At 34.2% G+C, this 20,243-nt stretch overlaps 2 protein-coding genes and 1 pseudogene across 3 annotated transcripts in view; 1 reads left to right on the top strand and 2 right to left on the bottom strand.

Annotated features, from left to right (window-relative positions):
• LOC125838365 (uncharacterized) overlaps positions 1–4,871 on the bottom strand; it is a 532,039-nt gene extending 527,168 nt beyond the window's left edge. The window contains exons 1-2 of one of the 2 annotated variants that reach the window (XM_049517443.1): positions 4,636–4,871; positions 3,147–3,261 (exon numbers count right to left, since the gene is read on the bottom strand). In XM_049517443.1, coding sequence (XP_049373400.1) covers positions 3,148–3,261; positions 4,636–4,860 — 339 coding nt within the window. In that variant the 5' untranslated portion in view covers positions 4,861–4,871 and the 3' untranslated portion in view covers position 3,147. Of the gene's footprint in view, positions 1–3,141; positions 3,262–4,635 lie in introns of both variants that reach the window. The other variant, XM_049517442.1, reaches the window with a different exon arrangement.
• LOC125838361 (protein TONNEAU 1a-like) overlaps positions 1–20,243 on the bottom strand; it is a 1,213,107-nt gene that overhangs the window by 847,560 nt on the left and 345,304 nt on the right. The window lies entirely within an intron of this gene.
• LOC125838414 (U-box domain-containing protein 4-like) overlaps positions 7,245–20,243 on the top strand; it is a 70,747-nt pseudogene continuing 57,748 nt past the window's right edge.

Here is a 20,243-nt window from a genome sequence, read left to right as displayed (position 1 = left end):
TTTCCAGTGATCCACTGCTATTAGTAAAGCATTGATGCTTAACAGGTCCAATTTCACTTCACCATCCAATACAACCACCCAAGTGGCTGAGTAGTAGAAACAAAAGATTACAAGCAACATAGCTTCAAAAACATTAAATTCTATCTAAAAGAGTGAACTAGCAATCTGTGCTCCTAAACTCAATTTGCCATTGTAGCACTGCGGTTGAACTATTCCTTAAGAGGTTCAAAAAGAAAGTATTTTCAGATCCCAACAACATTGCTGGAAAGGAGACATCCAATAGGAATTTGGAATCATTGCAAATTAACAGTATCAATCAGAAAATGGAATTCTCATCAATTAACTGTTATCTACTGATCTTGGACCTGTTGGATGACAGTTGTGGAGAGTATCATTTTTGCCAACTCTAGGCTAGGCATTGGATAAATAATTGCCTAGTGCAAGACAATGGAAGATAGTATGACGTAGTTTCTGTGGTCAAACGATGTCTCTTTACATTAACAAGTGTGAAGATTAATTTCCCTGGATTCTTAGTTCTGTCATCTGTGCACATACGAACTTTCTAAGCTTCACCTGTTATGAGAAGGGAACTTTTTGACCATCAATAATTTGAGTTCTTATGAACAAAGTCGAACTACTATGGCTAGAGCTTATGACTTTTGACATAAAGGAATACATGCAGAGAGTTCCGTCATATGAATTTGGACCAAAAACAAGAGAACCGAAAAAAAAAAGAGAAAGGAACATAATAAATGAAAAGAGAAGAGGAGAGCCACACAAACATTATTCTGGGAATTATTTTAAGAATGGAGGAGAGAAGGAAATCACAGATGCAGTCGCAGGGCGAATCACCCCCGAGCTCTAGGAGAGGGAAGTCCAAAGGGGAATTGGAACTGTAGAATTTATCATGGAGAGTATAACAAGGTAGTAACCAGAGAAACAGGGACAGGCATCACAAATCGCGATAGAAATGAAAGTGAAGATTTTAACCTGGAATGTTCAGGGGTTCAATGACAAGAATAAGAGAAGCACTTTAGAATCTCTCTTGCTTATTAAGGTGGATATTCTATGTCTCCACGAGACCAAAATTAATGACCGGTGCATTTCATGGATAAGAAAGATTTGGGGGAAGAAATGGATTTCTTTTGATGACCCAAAAGCCTTAGAACCTTAATGATGACACTAAAGCGCACATAAAGCGAGGATAGGTGCTCAACACATTTTGAGCCTCACTGCAGGGCTTAAGTGCGCTTAAAACGCACCTTTGACAACACTGCAAATATTCAAAGCATAGTTTATGTTTTATTACTTAGAGAGGAAGCAATCTCGTTCATGTGGTTTTGAAGCTAAACACAGTCAATTGAAGCATCAATACCAGAATACAGAACTGGAGGAAAATGCAGTAAGTTAACCTATATGTTTAAAGATAAAGGCATGGCTACAGGATGGTAAAATGACAGATAGAAGGCACAAAAACCACAATGTTTTAAAACTTCTGAAGGTGTTCTGCTAAAATGTGTTTATCAAGCTGCTCAACAAAATATTTGGCATGGATAGGTGGTCCAAGTAGTATAATATGGCCGTTGGCTGAGCAGTAATATCATATTTCTTGGAAAGAACATTTCCCATTGGGAAATAGGGCAGAACATTACAGCATTAGATCCTGAACTTCAACTTTTAATCTCTAGAAGAATATCAGTGACCTGTTCTATAATGCATTAGGCTGATGCTCAGCAAAAGTTTTATCCCACACTTATATACCACCACATATTCCAAACTATAGTAATGGAGCAAACATGTCTTATTGTGTGTTGGAAACAGGAAATGAAAACAATCATTTTTTTGATCTAGGAAATAGTTGTGTTGTTTTCTAGTCCAACAGTGAACAGTTTACTATCAGCACCATAAATGACCACTTGAAAGAGCTATAGAACTTCAATTAGAAGCCAAATCCACAAATTAGATTAGAAGGACAGTTTCAAAAATGAAGGGCTAGTGCCGATAATTCAGATAAAGGTTGATTAAGTGAGAAATCTGCTACAAGTATGAATATGAGATAAGTGAAACCCACAACTGACTTTCTTAGTGTACCACAATAAATGTGCTGCATGATTCATGAAGATAGTGCTTTTCAACTGAATATCAGTTGCCGTCAACTTACTGCAAGATCTGGGATTTTTGCAGCAAAAGGAGAGCAAGAGAGACCAACAAAGGATGATTTGAAACATAGGAGAAAATACCTTCAATTATCATTCTCAGGTGTGTCAAGAATACATAAGGTAGGATAAATATACAGTAGGGAATTCTGCAACCTTACATCCCATAATATCAGCCAACTCTTCAATATTGCTATCAGAATCAATACTGAATAGGCTGCTCTTAGAAAGGTTAATTTTCAGGTCTGTGACTGCTTCAAAGGCTAATAAAATCCCCCTAAGATGAAGAAATTGTTCCTTCTTTGCCTCAAACAATAACAATGTGTCATCAACATATAAATAACGACAGACAACCACCTTTTTGTCACCATTTCCTTCAAACTTAAAACCACTGATCCACCCCAATCTTTTTTCTCTTTTGAGCATCTTACTTAGAATTTCGATAACCATAACAAATAAATATAGAGATAAAGGATCTCCTTGCCCCAATCCCTTTTGTGATTTGACGAATCCTTCCGAATTCCTATTTATCAATACTGAGAAGCTAACTGTAGAAATGCAAGTAGTGATCCACCTGATCTACTTGTCCCCAAAGTTCTTCCCTTAATAAATGTATTTTGATTTCTAGATCAGTTTGTTGATTACCTTTAAGCTTTCAGTCTATAGCTTATCAATGATTTTACAAACATTGAGTAGGCTAATAGACCTTAATTTCAACAACCCCTTTCTTTAATTCCATATAACATGCATAATATGCCAACTCAAATTTAGTCTTGAGTAGGTATTGGATTTGTCATCCCAGATTCCCCCACCCCACCCCCTCTTTTCTAAGAAAGAAAAAGCAAGGGATGAACCTCAACATAGCCCAGAGACACATGCACAGACATGCTTTAGAAAGGAATATACAAACTTCATAGCATAAATTCATCATTTACCCCAGTTTCACATAGACAAGTATATGGAAAAGGAAACAGTGAAAACCTACCAACTTTCAAGACTGATAAACATCAGGAAGGCGGAGACCCACACTTGCAGCAGATTTACCCAGCACTTTCTTCATCTCATTGGATCTATCCACTGCGATGTTGTAAGAAAATAATAGGTCCTGCATAAACAAAGAAAGCCACATGATTTGTAAACAGCAATAGTAATATCCCCAGGGGCGAGGGTGTTCACCCGAACTCCCTTGGCAAAACATTACACTGTATATACAAGGTGTTTTTTTAATTTTTTAGTGTATATATACAGATTTTGAATCCCCTAAACACAAGACTGTAGGTTGAGTCTGTGGTTTAGATGGTTTAAAATTTACTTTGAGGTTCCAAGTTCAAATTCAAAGCACTAATATGTTTAATTTTCAAACCCCCTTAGTGAAAATCCGTGATCCGCCACTGAATATCCCTATGACTCCCTTTAATTCGTTTCAACTTTATGGTCAACTAATAGTTAACAAAGGACAAAACCAAAATATATACATAAGCTCGATTAAAACACCCTAACTTCAGTGATGTGAATGAATATGCAGCATTAATCAGAAAACAGAATTCATTTCAAATTCAAAGTCAAAATGTTTAGTACATGACAAGCGTTAGGATTATGCCCATGAGTAATCTAGAAAGGAATATGAAAAAAAAAATCTGCATTTTTGAGGCATAGAAAACTCTATCCGTGTTGATAAGATATTGACGTTGTGAGACGGTTGTCTTAAAAAATGACCCAACTGGATTACAATGTCTTATAATCAAACTTAAGCAAGAAAGCCCTCTTTTTGAAAAAAGAAGAAAAACATACTGAAATATATTTCTTGTCCCTCCTAATTTTTATCACTTAAAACAGTAAAGACCTCTACATTATGATCCAATTAAGGATTTTTTACCTACTACTAAACTTATCATGTAATCCCCCTATATTATACAAAGTTTCACAAATAGTAGTATCATTACTTTTCAGTTGATCCTTTTACTGTAAACAAAAAATATTGTATACTCTGCTGATATATTGACGGAGTTGACCCTATTGATATTTTTCTGATGGTATCAATATGATGCCACAATATCAAACTCATGAGCACTTCCTTAACAGCACTTGCCTCGATAAAGAGTTCACATCACATCACATCACCTTCATATAAGCAGCTTTTCATTGTCATGGGATAACATAGTTAGCAATGAAATGTTATGATACATTCTTTACCCATATAAAGCATAGACATGTAAACAATTCAATCCTACACCCTTGCTTCACACAGTTTAGGATAATTATAATCTGATGTACATTCTAAACAAAAAGTGGCTAGTACAACACAAAAACCGCAACAACATACCCAGTGTAATCCCACAAGTGGGGTCTGAGGAGGGTAGAGTGTACGCAGACCTTACCCCTACCTCAAGGCCAGCTCAAGTGCAGCAAATCAAAGTATTTACAACACAAAAAACACAGTGCAATGAAAATTGTAAATAACTAGAGAAGTGAAACTAACCTTATGATGGTGGACACTGTTGAGAAGGTAAGTGTAATTTTGAGCAAGGTTAATTCTTTGTTGGATAAAAGAAGAGTTTTTTGGGTATTCAAGATTTCTGTTCTTCCTGAACTCTTCCCTTATGAAGTCAGTGAAATGAACCTTGTGTTCTTCCTTCCCTATATGCTTTTCCACTGCTTTTAGTAGATTTCTATACACCATTCTTATACCTTCAAAAGAACCCATTTCTGCAAAATCCCCAAATAACTATCTGACCTTAGAAATTTGACCACTACTCAAAAAAAATAAAAATATAAACATTGGGATATAGAATATTGGGCCAAAAAAGGAAGAAAAGATCGAATTTTTTGGATAAATTTCGAAGATTTTTAGCACAAAAGGGTTTAGAAGATTGTTAGCCCCATTTTTGATAAAAATGTTAATTCAAATCGAATTCGAAGAGAAAACTTACATTTGACTCGTTGGATGTTTTGCCTCTAGGAGCAGTTGGAATAGTATTGGCGAAGCCCAAAATTAAGAAGGACAGTAAATATAGATTCAAATTAAAAATTTAACCAAATGGATTAAAATAAATTAATTTTATTTGAGTTTAGTTTGTTTTAAGTGTACAATTTTAAAAATTCATAATATTTGGTTTGACTTTCTGCATCTGATCAATCTTGGAGAAACAACTGGCTCCTGAAGTTGGTCGAACAAGTCATTAATTATGGGAAGGGGATAATTATTCTTAATGGTGACTTTATTCAACTGGCAATGGTCGATATACATTTGGAGAGAACCATATATTCTGACGTGCAAAAAGGACTAGGGCACCCCATGGGGAACCATATTTCAACTCTTTTAACTCAGTTGGACGCAGGGGCAGAGCCAACATACTATTAGGGGGTTCATCTGAACCCCCTTCAATGGAAAATATTACTATTTAAAGTAGATGTTGAACCCTCTTCGATTAGTTTGTATGTTTATTTCTTCAGATTTTGAACCCCTAATTAAAAATCCTAGCTCTGCCACTAGGCAGGAGGCCTGTAGCCATCTCTATGTATTAGAAAGAGTATCTATCTCAAAGGCTATCTCTCTATCAGAAGGGGTACACTGGAAAGATCATCGAAAAAGACTTCAGGAAACTCACATACTCCAGGAACTGACGGAAGGGACGGGGTTTCAAGATTAGAATCCTTAACCCAAACTAGATGGTCGCGATAACCCTTAGAGATCATCCTTTCGCCCTTTAAGATATGAAATGAAAAGACCCTTAAGCACGGTAGAACTATCCTTCCACTCTAAGAGTGACTCGTTAGGAAAATAAAACTTTACAACACTAGTTCTGCAGTCAACTAAGGCATAGCAAGAATGTAACTAGTCCATGCCTATAATAATATCGAAGTGGTGGTGCATTCTCAGCCCTATTCTTCTTCCGCTGATCATACCATATCCTTGCAACATCCTTAAGCTGCTACGAAACCAACTCAACACTCTCTGCATCACCAACATGCATCATTTGGAATATCTTTAGAATCTCATCACCAAAACTATATGGATCCTCATTCAACTTTGACCTTGTGAACTAAATAGATTCATCCTAAAAAAATCACGAATCCTGGAAGTGTCAGGAACACCCGAGGAGCCCGCAGGGGCTACTCCTTGACGATCAACATGAGTTATCATAGCCTGAGCCAACATATGGATGGCGTTGCGAAACTCAACATTAGTAACATCAGTCTGAGGTGGCTGCACAACAGGTGCATTTGGACCTTTTGGTCCAACGGGAACTTGCAGTACCTGAGGGTTTTCATCCTTCCTAGCGGGACGTCCTCTGCTTCTGGTTTGCATCGTACGACCAACAGCTCTTCGTAGAGGCATGATCTGAAAATACACATAAGCACAAATTAGAAGAGGTAAATAGAGTTAAGCTTTATCACACAAACAATAATATGAAAAAAGGGAAATATTTCCTAAACATCCTGTCGTCTCTTCCTTATTAGTGTAGCTCGCTTCACACTCATTGAAATGGCTCTGCTAGATGCGGCTTTTCAAACATCCTAGGACACTTTAACCTAGGACTCTGATACCAAGTTTTTCATGACCAGGTCTACTCCCTGGCAGAGACACTGTACTTGGAACCACAAGTGATCCCAACCCTTGGCATAACATATCTTGGAAAGTCGTGTGAAAATTGAAACGGAGGCTGAAACATAATTTAAATTAATAACTAGTTCAACATCAATCTAAATGAGGAAATAGAAGGCATAGCAACCATTCACGAGGGAAGAAAAGCAATTGATCAGGAAGGAGGGATTCCTGTTCTTGTTAAGGTTGTTGAGCTCGGTTCTGCAAGAGGTAAGGAGAATGCAGCAGCCACTTTGTTGCAATTATGCACTAACAATAGTAGGTTTTGTAACATGGTTCTCCAGGAAGGAAGTACCGCCATTAGTGGCATTGTCACAGTCTGGCACCCCAAAAGAGCATGAGTTTGCAGAAACCTCACAGATTCCTTTCTATTCAGACTCAAGTATTCTAACAGCACACATATGTAGGCTCGTGTACTTCTTAGCTACTTCAGAAACCAATGGCATGGTAATACAAGGAGGGGCTGATTTATACACTGGACAATGAAAACATATTTTTCTCAAGGTAACTGATTAAATGATGCATGCAAATTTGATATTCAGAGTTATTTATGTAGAGGATTCAGCTTATTGAAATATTGTAATATTTGTGAGCTGAGATAGAAGAATGATTTTACCTAGGCTTTCATGGGTACATCCCCCGATAACATTGTAAGTGAATGTGAAAAGCTTATTATACATATAACAAGTGTCTAATTGCATCACTTATAAACGCTGTATGTGAATGGAGGTGGGATTGGATGAGATATTTTATTTAGCATCGGAAGAGTTTAGTAGCGATATGTTTTGATTGCTGAAACAAATTGCCAAATGAACTTTCCTTTAATCATTAGTTCCAAAAGAAAAATAAAATTGTCTTTACACTGTTAGCACACTTGCTGCAAATTATCAGAAAAATTCAAATTGTGAACCACTATTTTTTTTTGGGATGAAGAAAGTATTATTTTGTGTTTTAATGGTTTGTCATGTGTTTGGATTAGAAAAACAGTAAATTTGACATTTTGTGAACTTGGAATTTTGGTTGATGATGTGATATGAAGACAATAGCAGACCTTGCTTGACTTTTCCACTTTCCTTCTTCTTTTGATAATAAAATTCATAATTAACTTATTCCAATATGAAAATTCGAAGTGAAAGGAATTTGAGTGTTAAGTAACTTCCATTGAAATTTCCATAATATTAATACTTTTAGGTGCAAGAAAAAGGATATTTGGAGGTACACTCCATCAAAAGCTTGGTGTTTTCGCCTTTAATACATCTCACGCGGCTAAAAACTAGATTAATCAGCAGTCTAATGTGTGGACATAAAAAGCGAATGAAAAATTAAAAAAGGGCTCGTACAAGGACTTGGAAATTTCAAAACGACCTAAGAATTGGTACTTTTCTAAGAAGATTATTAGAAAAATAAAAGAAAATCTAAAGCAAGGAAGTTCACATAATTTGCTTATACAGTTTTAAGGTAGTGTTAGAGGTGAACAATATTGACACGGATTTTAATTCTTTTGTTCAAACTTGCTGGTCAGCAAAGTAAAATTACATAAGACATAATGATATACCCTTCAAACAAAAGTCTCTTCATTGCCTGATTCTACTCTCTTTAACCTCTCCGAGGAAGAGTTTGATTTCATCAACTATAAACCAAAGAAAAGGATCATCTCCATCCCATCCCCATTCCTCGTTGGATGATTCTTTACCTGGAGTTGCTAATAATATGCTTGGTCTGGATGTTGAAAGGATATTGATTAGGAGTTCTGAAGAACGGATGGGCAACTTTGGAGAGCCAAACTCACACTCGCTTGTAGGTCATAATCGAACCACCTCGGCAACCAATACGCTATCTAATTCAAACTTTTCACCAACAATTCCTGGCAATGGAAATGAAGTGTTCTCAAGGTCAGCAGAGGATGTATCAGAATCCCAACCTGCTGCTCCATTATTTGTTCTACAAAAGGAGACGGAATTCCAATCCATGCTGGAGACAAGAGTTCAAAATCAATCCATCTTGCATAGACCTTCTCAGAGGTTTCCTATAATAGTTTCTTCTGTTGTGGTTGAAAGAAATACTGATCCTTTGGAACTTGAGGAGCAAGTTAGGAAGTTGATTTAGAATTTGAATAGCAATTCCATTGATGTGCAAAGAGATGTGACAACTGAACTCCGGTTACTTGCCAAGCATAATATGGATAATCGTGTTGTAATAGCAAACTGTGGTTCCATCAACTTGTTGGTCAACTTACTTCATTCAGAAGACATGAAAGTACATGAAAATGTTGTAACCACACTTCTCAACTTATCAATTAATGACAACAACAAGTGTTCAATTGCAAATGCTAATGCAATTGAACCTCTGATTCATGTCCTCCACACGGGAAGTGGTGAGGCTAAAGAAAACTCTGCTGCTACACTTTTTAGCCTTTCATCCATTGAGGATTGCAAGATGAAGATAGGGAGGGCTAGAGCATTCAAACCTCTTGTGGATTTATTGGAAAATGGAACTCCTAGGGGCAAGAATGATGCAGCTTTGTTTAACTTGTCAATACTTCATGAAAACAAGGCTCGCGTTGTGCAGGCTGGTGTTGTTAAGTTTCTAGTAGAGTTGATGGACCCTGCTGCTGGAATGGTTGACAAAGCTGTTGCTGTTTTATCAAACCTCGCAACAATTCACGAGGGAAGAAAATCAATTGGTCAGGAAGGAGGGATTCCTGTTTTGGTTGAGGTTATTGAGCTCAGTTCTGCAAGGGGTAAGGAGAATGCAGCAACCACTTTGCTGCAGTTATGCACTAACAGTAGTAAGTTCTGCAACATGGTTCTCCACGAAGGAGTTGTACCTCCGTTAGTGGCATTGGCACAGTCTGGCACCCCAAGAGCCAGAGAAAAGGTAGGATGATTTTGCAAAAACCTCACTTTCCTTTCTAATCTAATCCACGTATTCTAAACGCATACATATGCAAGCTCAACTACTTCTTAGATACTTCAGAAACCAACGGCATGGTAATGTAGGTAGGGGATGATTTATACAGTGGACAGTGAACACATATTATTCTCAAGGTAACTGATTAAATAATGCGTGTAAATTTGACATTTAGAGTTATTTATGTAGATGATTCAGCTTATTGAAATATTCTACTATTTGTGATCTGAGATAGATGAATAATTCATGGAGGGTCTTATGAGTCCATCCCCCCGATAACATTGTATGTGAATGTGGAAAAACTTATTATACGCGCAACAAGTGTCTTATTACATCAGTTATAATCATTGTATGTGAATGTGGCGAGATTGGATGATCTATTTTATTCAGAATCACAAGTGTTTAATAGCGATATATTTTGATTGTTGAAACAAATAGCCAAATGAACTTTCCTCTAATCATTAGTTTCAAAAGAAAAACAAACTGGTTGTACACTATTAATACAGGTGTTGCAAATTATAAGAAATATCCATATTGTGAACTACTCTTTTTTTTGGATGAAAAAGGTATTGTTGTGTTTTGATTGTTTGTCATGTGTTTGGACAAGAAAAATACTAGTAAATTTCACATTTTGTAAACTTGAAATTTTGATTGATGATTTGATATGAAGACAACTTTTCCATTTTCCTTTTTCTTCTAATAATAAAATTCCTAAATTTATTCCAATATGAAAATTCAATGTGAAACGGATTTGTGTGTTACGTAATTTTCATTAAAATTTCCACATGATTAATACTTTTTGGTATAAGAAAAAAGATATTTGGATTGACACTCCATCAAAAACTTGGTATTTCCACCTTAAATAGGTTTCACATGGCGAAAAATCTAAGATTAATCAGCGCTATAAATAATGTAGCTATCAAAAATTGAATTAAAAAAATAAACTTGTGCAAGGACTTGGAAAATTCCAAACCTAAGTATTTTCCTTAGAAGATTATCAGAAAAATAAAAGAAAATCCAAAGCAAGGAGTTTCACCTAATTTGATTATTCCTAAACTGCAAGAAGTTAAGTAAACCTAAACTCAAATTTTAAACATGGAGGTCAAACAGGTAAAATTAATTAAACTATAGGCTTATATTGAATTGCGAAATAGTACTCTAAGTTATTATCTCATACATTATATTAACAAAGAAAACTAAACCTTAATTTGTCTCCTAATGTAGAAACTGAATATGAAAAATCTAAACAAGCAAAACAAAATTCATCGCTTAATACGATTACTAAACAATATTTGGAAAAAATTAAAAGAGGAGAGCAATTACACCACTCTAACTTGAAATCGAAACAAGAAAAAGCTAGAGTTTTAGGATATGTTTGGCATGAAGGAAAATATTTTTCATGGAAAATGTTTTCTAGGAAAACAATTGTTTAACTTACTTTCTCATTGTTGGTGAATAGAAAATATTTTTTAATGTTTAGTTAGGGAATGAAAAATATATTTTTTTAAAATACCTTTAGAAAAATAATATCTGACCCGGTAGCGTAAAAAAATGAAAATTTAAAAATTTAATTTATTTTTAAAAAAAAATTGGCGGGGGGTGGCGGTTGGGGGATGGCTGGGGTAGGGGTAGGGGGTAGGGATAGCATAAAAATTGAAAATTAAGAATTTGAAATATTTTTCAAAAATATTTTTTAAAAAACTTTTTTTGATAGGGTGGAGGGGGGGGGGAGGGGGGAGGGTGGAGGGTAGGGATAGGGGTGGTGGTGGTGGGGGTTTGCATAAAAAATAAAATAAAAATTAATTTGAAATATTTTTCAAAAGCAATTACATGTCTATTTTGAAGCGAAGCCTAGCTTTTTCTATCCTATTACATGTTTATTTTGATTATTCAGACATATTTGTTGTATTGAATAGTTGTATTCGATTTTAGATGTTCTTGTATTGATTCTAGGTTTTGGGCATTTTTAGTTTCTTCCACACTTAATATCTATTTTTATGAAAGTTGATTTTAAGACTTATTTCGTTATTATTTTACTTCTTCCGTTTTATTATTTATAATTCTTTTGGGTGAAGGATTGACTTACTATTGGTGGGTTTGTGTAGGTGTCATCATGATCTTGAATTTTGGATTGTGACATCAATCTCATAATTGAGATTTGGGGAGGGTATATATATATATATATATAGCATAAAAGATCCAAGAATAATTTTTTTAGTATCTAATAAATAATAATTATAGGGAAATAAGAAAAAATGAATAGTTATACCTCATAGACATTTAGTCATACATTGTCACGACCTGTGCCCGGTACTCGAGAACCATTATTGGTCCCCAAACGAACCCTCATCCTGGTTGACTACAACTGGAAAACTAATTCAAGCAAAAATGGGAACTCCAAATGCATGAATAAACTTTAAAAACTCAATTTGAACTCAACTCCAATAACTGTTTGAAAATAATTTAACAAGTTATAGTTAAATGTCTCATGACCTCAAAAAATCTGAACAACAAAAGAAATAATGAAAGACTCCTCGACCGTTAAACTATCTATGAAGCCTCTAGAACTCAGATATGTGTCAGGACAGAACCCCCAACAACTTAATAAAACAAGAAGTAAATGTGAAGCCTTCCGGAAGCAGAGAGGCGCACCCAAGCTAGCTGGAATGCGAATGGTCTCAACGAAGCGCCTATTGATGACCCTAAACACCTGTATCTGCATCATAAAATGATGCAGTTCGAATGGCATCAGTACATTGAATGTATGAGCATGTAAGGGGAAAACTAAACATACAAATATAGTTGAACTGATAGAAAGAGAAGACATATTCACCCCAACTCAACTCAACTCAATATGAAAGTAGTGACAATAAGATGCAATGTATAAAGCTTTTAAAACAACAGAAAATAACTCAAGATGTATAAAAATACAATAATAAACTCTTTACTCTCATTTGGGAGTTCCCTAACCGACAACCATCACTATGAGCTATGTGATGATACATGTAATGCCCCGAGCCTACACCATGGACATAACTGGCACTCGAAAACCATTGATGATTCCCAAGCGAACCTTTGGCCTGGCTCACTACTCACCGAAAGACATTACTCAAGCAAAATAGAAACTCATGATGCAAAAATAACTTTAAAAACTTAACTTAAACTCAACTCCAATAATCGTTTGAAAATAATTTAACAAGTATTAGTTAATTGCCCCATGAACTCAAAACATTACAACAACAAAAGGAATAATGATAGACTTCTCGACTCTTAAACTTTCTATGAAGCATATACTATTACAGAAGGGTTATCGGGACAAGACCCTCGACACCCTAACAACTTAAAATAAAAGTGCAACCCTCCGAAATCAAGGAGGCTCACCAAAGCTAGCTGGAAATGTAAGTGGTATCAACGGAGCGTCTTATGATGACCCTGAACACTTGTATCTGTATCATAAAAGATGCATGCCAAATGACATCAGTACATGGAATGTACGAGCATGTAAGGGGAATTCTAAAGTGTAAATATAAACTTGAACTGATAGAAAAGAAACATACTTACCTCTTCTCAAACTCAACTCAAACTCCACTTAAGGATAGGATACTTAACTCAAGGATAAGATACTCAACTCAAAGGTAAGATACTCAACTCGAAGATACTCGGCTCAAGATACTCACTCAAAGGTACTCAACTCAAGATACTCAAGGATAAAGCAACAATAAAAGATGCAATATATGGAAAGCTTTTAAAACAGTAGATATTAATTCAATTGTATGTAAAAATACAATAATAACTCAATTGTATGTAAACATACAATGATAACTCTTATTTTGGAGATTCTCTAACTGACAACCATCACTATGAGCTATGTGATGATACTGCGTCTTGCCCACGCTGCTAGAACTATCCTATACCTTGCCTGAGTATAAGACATTCTCAACTAAGTGGATCCACTAAGCTATGCTCAAAAAGCAATAAGGAATCATCTAAAAAGTATGACCCTTTATCTATGTTGGCATACATGATTTATGAGGACTTTGAGTTGTCTGAACTAGTCCCCATATCGGTGCTCAATACTACTTCCAATAATATAACTCATGCTTATATATTTAAAGACATTTCCTCATCCTCAAACTTTGAGATTATTACTCAAAAGGTTCTCTTAAAAGAGATAGTGCTCAAAACTCCTCGTGAACTCATTTGAAAATCAAAGTTTCCTCTCATTTTAAATGTAAAAATATTTATTCTTGGTAATACTTAGTTCCCTTATATTCATTTTTAAAAAATGAAACTCGACTCTCCTCATCCTCATACTCATTTACTCAAGTCTTTAAACAGATTATAAATAATTGTAAAAGACTTCTCAAAATAGGGTTCATGCCGAATTATAAACGTGAACGACATAATTCAAGGGTTTCAATAACCATATATAGAACTCAATACTCGAAACTTGGTAACTCCAGAACTCAAGGACTTAATGATACTACTCATCTCAAGAATGCTCGACTCATAGGGTTCATGCGGAATTGTGGGCATGACCGACTCAACTCAAGGACCTCCAAGTATAACATATGGTAATCCCATAATTATGAAACATAGTTTCAAAAAGGGTTAGTAACTCAATACTCAAGAACATAGAACTCGAAGATACTCCTCCTCTCAAGAACACTTCATTCATAGAATTCATGCGGAATTATGGACATGAACGACTTGACTCAAGGGTCTAAATGACAATATAGAACTCATGTGTACAACTCTTCTCATTCTCATACTTACTTCCTAAAAACATAGCTCAAATCGATAGTTGATCTCAAAGGGATTCACAATTTTAATCAAAGACTTTCTTGAACTTTCCTCTTAACTTTACCTTGAATTTGGAATGTGAATTCAATAGTTATGATTAGGATATACATGATCTCTCAAGGATTTATGAAGGTTTAAATAGTTAGGATTAAGAAAGGAATGAAAGCTAGATTCAAAGTAACAAGTACAAATCAAGGAATGGAGAAGAAGGTGGCCTGATGCTACGGTGTAGGGGTGGCACGTCGCACCAGGTCTCCAACTACTGGAAGTCAATTTTGGCACACTGCTGGCAACCCACACCATCCATCCTGGCGCATCTGGGCCATGCCGCCTTAGCCTTTTTCCAGAACAATCTGACGAATTTTCTTTTCAATTTTTGGGGCTTAATTCACCTAAAATCGATTGGTTCCTTCCAAAATTCCTGAGCTTCATTAACTAAACACAAGTACATGAAAAACTACTTGAAATCTACGGAGAAGAAGGTGGCCTGATGCTACGGGTGCAGGGGTGGAACGTCGCACCAGGTCTCCAACTACTGGAAGTCAATTTTGGCGCACTGCTGGCACCCCACACCATCCATCCTGGCGCATTTGGGGTGCGCCTCCCCAGCCTTTTTCCAGAACAATCCGACGAATTTTCTTTTCGATTTCTGGGCCTAATTAATCTAAAATCGATTGGTTCCTTCCAAAATTCCTTAGCTTTATTAACTAAACACAAGTACATGAAAAACTACTTGAAATCTCTCAAGAATTACACTCATTCGCAAGATCCTCACCTCTAGAACTCAACAAGGCTCCATTAACAAGGAATGAAGCTAAAACCTCAAGAACTCAAATCATTCAACCTCTAGAATGAAATTACGGATAAAAATCATTGGCGTGTGGGTGAACGAACCCAACACTATGAGAACTTACATACCTTAAAGAACTAGGTTCTTGGCACAATCTTGGATGAACGCTTGAAACCTTGAACTTTTTTTCTTCTTGAACCTCCTCTCTAAAGCCCTAGCGTTTTGGGGATGAATGAAACTGATTCTAATCAGTTCAGACCCTAATTTGGATGTAATTCACGCTTAGACTAAGTGAGGGTAAGGAAAAAACTAAAATACCCCTCCTTAGTTTGGTTGAAAAGGCCATATCTAGAGAGGCTGCACTTAAACGGTCATATCTCCCTTATCCGAACTCGTATTTTAGAAAAATTGATGGCGTTGGAAAGAGGACTCAAAGATCTTCGATTTGATACCTCATGGGCAACCAAAATCATTATGTGCTAAAAGTTATGGTCGTTTGAAGTTGACCCAAAACTTAGAAGAACTGATGGATGACTTGCATGAATTTCTCTTCAGTCTTTTTGGAACTCGAGGTGCTACATCTAGTCACCTTGACACCTAAGAAAATTTAAATTCCTCGAAAAATCTTACTCACAATGAAGAATGGTTCGAGTCTTAGCTCAAAAATTTCCGGGTTGTTACAATACAACGTCTGGCCCATGCTGCCAGAACTGTTCTATACCTTGCCGGGGTATAGAACACCTCAACTAAGTGGATCCACTAAGCAAGAAGGATTCATCTAAAAAGTATGATCTTTTACCCATGTTGGAATACATGGTTTATGAGGATTTTGAGTTGTCTGAACTCATCCCCATATCGGTGCTCAAAACTACTCCAATAATATATATATATATATATATATATATATATATATATACTCATGCTCAAATGTATAAAACATACTTTCTCTGTTTTGAGGTAATTACTCAAAATAACCTCTTAAAAAAGGTAACTGCTCTGAAATATCTCTGAACTCATTAATTAATTTAGAAATCAAAGTTTGTCTTTTCTCAATGTGAAAACTTATACCTTTGGGAATACTTAATTCCCTTATACTCTTACTCAATTCATATTTGAAAAATCTTTCTCAAAACTGTATCAAAATCATATTGTGATTTAATCATTGATGACTGGGGAACTCATATTGCATAAACATTGATGACATATCTAGATACCATACTGCTTAAACATTGATGACTTACTCGACTATCGTACTAATCATGTTTTAAAACTCTTTGTCAAAAATCATCTTTGCTTTCTTAGAAAATTAGTTTAAGACAAAAATGTTTTCTTTAAAAGATTCTAAAAAATATAACTCAAAATAGGGTTCATGCTGAAGTATAGACATGAATGAATCAAATCAAGGATCTCAATAACAATATAGAAAACTCAATACTCAGAACTCAACGATACTACTCATCTAAAAAATACTCACTTCATAGGGTTTATGCTGAAATATGGAAATGAAAGAATCAACTCAAGAATCTCAATGCACAATATACAACCATTCTGTAATTAGGAATAGCAATTCAAAAATCAGGAACTCAAGATCAACTCATCTCAATAATACTCAAATCTAAGGATAGAACCATAGATTACTCTTTTACTGATTCGAAAGTAGATGTAGGGCGTGAGAACAAACTAGTCCAACACTATGATTGCCTTACATACATTGAAAGAACTAAGTTTTTGGCGAAATTCTTTGAGTTCTTGAAAGAACGCTTGAAACCCTTCTCCTTTCTACTCTTGAACTTGCTCTCAAAATCCCTAACGCTTTTTGGAACGAATAAAACTGATTTCCATCATATTAGACCCCTATTTGGGTGAACAAAACGTGTTAGGCTAGTGGGGTAAGGAAAAGACCAAAATACCTCTCCTTAAAACGGATGAAAAGGCCTTATCTAGAGAGACTGCACTCAAACGGGCATAACTCCTTCATCCGAACTCAGATTTTAGCAAACTTGGCGGCGTTGGAAAGATGACTCAAAGATCTTCGATTTGATACCTCATGGGTCACCCAACTCTTTATGTGCTAAAAGTTATGTTCGTTTGAGATTGATCCAAAACTTAAACTAAAGGGTGACTTGAACGAATTTCTCTTTAGTTCTTTTTGAAATTCGAGGTGTTATATCTAGTTACCTTAACACCTAAGAAAATTTAAAATTACTCGGTAAAATCTTATTTACAGACTAAGAATGGTTCGAGTCTTAACTTTAAAATTCTTGGGGTGTTACATATATAATTATTAAAATAAGGTAAATATAAGAAAAAAATTCATAAATTGTAGAAGTATTCATTATTGTAAATAATATTTACAATTGTTAACGGTAATAATATTCCTATATATAATAAACAATTGTTAAATAGGTGTATTTAGAAAAAATATTTCAGTGAATGAGAAAAAGTTTAGATATATATATACTGATTTTGGTTTACTGTGTATCAATTATTATTTTTACTGGTTTTGGGCTATTTTAGATAATATAGTGAAAAATATATAATATTACCTTTCATAAATAATGTAATTAGTAATAATGTATTTAGAGACTCGTAAAATTTCTAATACAAGTTAAACAAAGTTGATGTAATACTATTAAACTACCAAACATGTGAGGTCTTTATTTCGAAAAATTGGCATAGCATGACATGTTATAGTTGAAATTGGCAATAAATAGCCAACTTATAATCTTTTAGCAAAACAAAAAAATTTGAAAATCTATTTGGCATTTATTAGCCATATTTTCTTTTACTCGAAAGTGGGATTTTTTTTATTTCTAAAAAGTTATTTTAGTCCCTAATTTTCTCCAAACTTTTCTCAAGACATATTTTTTCTTTCACCGATCCTTTATTTATTGAAAAGTAAAATTTTTATTCTTTCTTCTTCTCTATTCTTATTTTAAACAATTCTTTGTTAATAATGATTCCTTTAAACATTTTTTTTTACCTTTTTTTTTAATCTTTTAACAATTCTTCATACATGCATATACTCTGTATTTGCTTAAATTTTCTCTTTCGTATTCACCCAATGTATGATAATATACTAAATCATTTCTTTTCATCGTTCTTAACTATATTTTCTCTATCATATATATTTATTGAATCTGTCTTTGCCAAGACTATATGGATTTTTTTTATTGTGGAATTGAAGATTTCAATTTAATTGGGCAAAAATTGAGATTATAATGTATTATTTTTTTATATTTATTTTCATGGGTAAAAGGAATCTCATGAGTTTTTTTTAAAAAAAATAAATCATAATTCATTCTTATATTTTTTTTGGTGGTATAAGTACAAAACAGTGTGTAACTTGAATGTAGAATCTGTTTATAGAATTTTATTTACCGCAATTCTATACATTTTTTACGAGAGAAAGTATTTGAAGATGCTTCATTAGTAATGCCATTTGGTTTGAATTAGTAAAATATAACACATATAATAATTGTATATATGATTGTGCATGTATACAAGGTGTAAAGTCATTCAATTTAATGTATACAACTACTAATTGAATCAATACACGAATTAGTCTTATTTAATGTATACATAAATGTGTATACATTGCAGCATAAACCACACGTTTAATTATATACATAAACTAATTGAATGAATACACAATATTTTTATGTATACATTAATTTATAATGTATTCATAAATATTCTTTGAGTGAAACATTATGAATACATACTGAATTGATTGAATACATTAGTCTAAGAAACTCGTTACATAAGTATATACATCATATATTTTAGAGGATGCATAATGTATACATAATTGTTCTTTTTAATTGATAATACCTTGATGTATTTAAACTTTTCACCTTAAATTGAAACATAATTCAAATAGCATAATTATTTTTAACATAGATATTAGAGAAAAAAATTCTTGTAAACTTGACATTCTGTTAGTATAGTTTTTTAGTAACACACTAAATAATATTGCATTCATTAAAATACAGTCTCTCGGACAATCATATGATTGTAACCAATAAAATATAAAGTGTTTGTGTTGTTGACACCAATAGCAATCAAATTGGTATTGACAATTCCATCTTCAACTTTAGCACTTGAAAGTGTATAATGTATGCCGATAACTTTTCAAGTTATACATGATGGATAGTATTTGAAAGTTTCTTATTCTTTCTTCAATTGTATGTATACTCTCAATTCTATATTATTTCGTTTCAACATCGATATTGAAAAGTCGTTGATTTTATAATGAAAATCAAAAGAATTAATAGAAGTAGCAACATATCTAGAGGATTTGAAATCAATATCCGTATTGATAACCTCCGCTTCTATGGAACAATCTACAAAATTATTATTACTATCCCACTCTCCATTATAATGAATCAAAACAATCAAAGGTTCCATTTATATCTTGATGCTTTTATTTTCTCTACGTTGTTTTTTTTTTTTTTGTTAAGATGTACTAATAATGGAGTTGGGTTTGGAAATTTAAGGAAACTGAAATGCTAACTTCCTTAGTTATAGGAATTAAAACCATAGAAGAAAAACAATCCCACGTCTTCTATTTATTGCCAATTGCTTGCGCGATGGTAAAAAAGTAAATCTATAAAAATACTGTTAATTTACTTTTGGGCTAATACATGCTATTATTTTTTTGGACTATTAATTGCTAAATAAAGCTGGGCTATAAATTGCTAATTCTATGTAACAGTTGTGCTTTTGTGTCAATTCTTTTATTTCAGTATATTTTTCTATGTATTTATTCCTTTTTAATTAAAAGACAAGTGGACCGTTTATATCATAAAATTTTAAAAAAATTAAAACTACAAACTTAGGCCGAAGTGTTGAGCCCAAGTCTAAATCAACAAAAATAAATAAAAAAGGTAGAAAAGGAAATAAATGTAACTCCAAACTAGGGAAGTAGCTGGAATGTCTAGAGAATTCGATTGACGCATCATCTTCTTCAATCTTG

This window comes from Solanum verrucosum, unplaced genomic scaffold, assembly GCF_900185275.1.
Source record: "Solanum verrucosum unplaced genomic scaffold, falcon-dt-bn FXZP01000150.1, whole genome shotgun sequence".
NCBI lineage: Eukaryota > Viridiplantae > Streptophyta > Magnoliopsida > Solanales > Solanaceae > Solanum > Solanum verrucosum.
The sequence above is the reverse complement of the archived record's forward strand: the minus strand, read 5'-3'. Positions and strand labels throughout refer to the sequence as shown.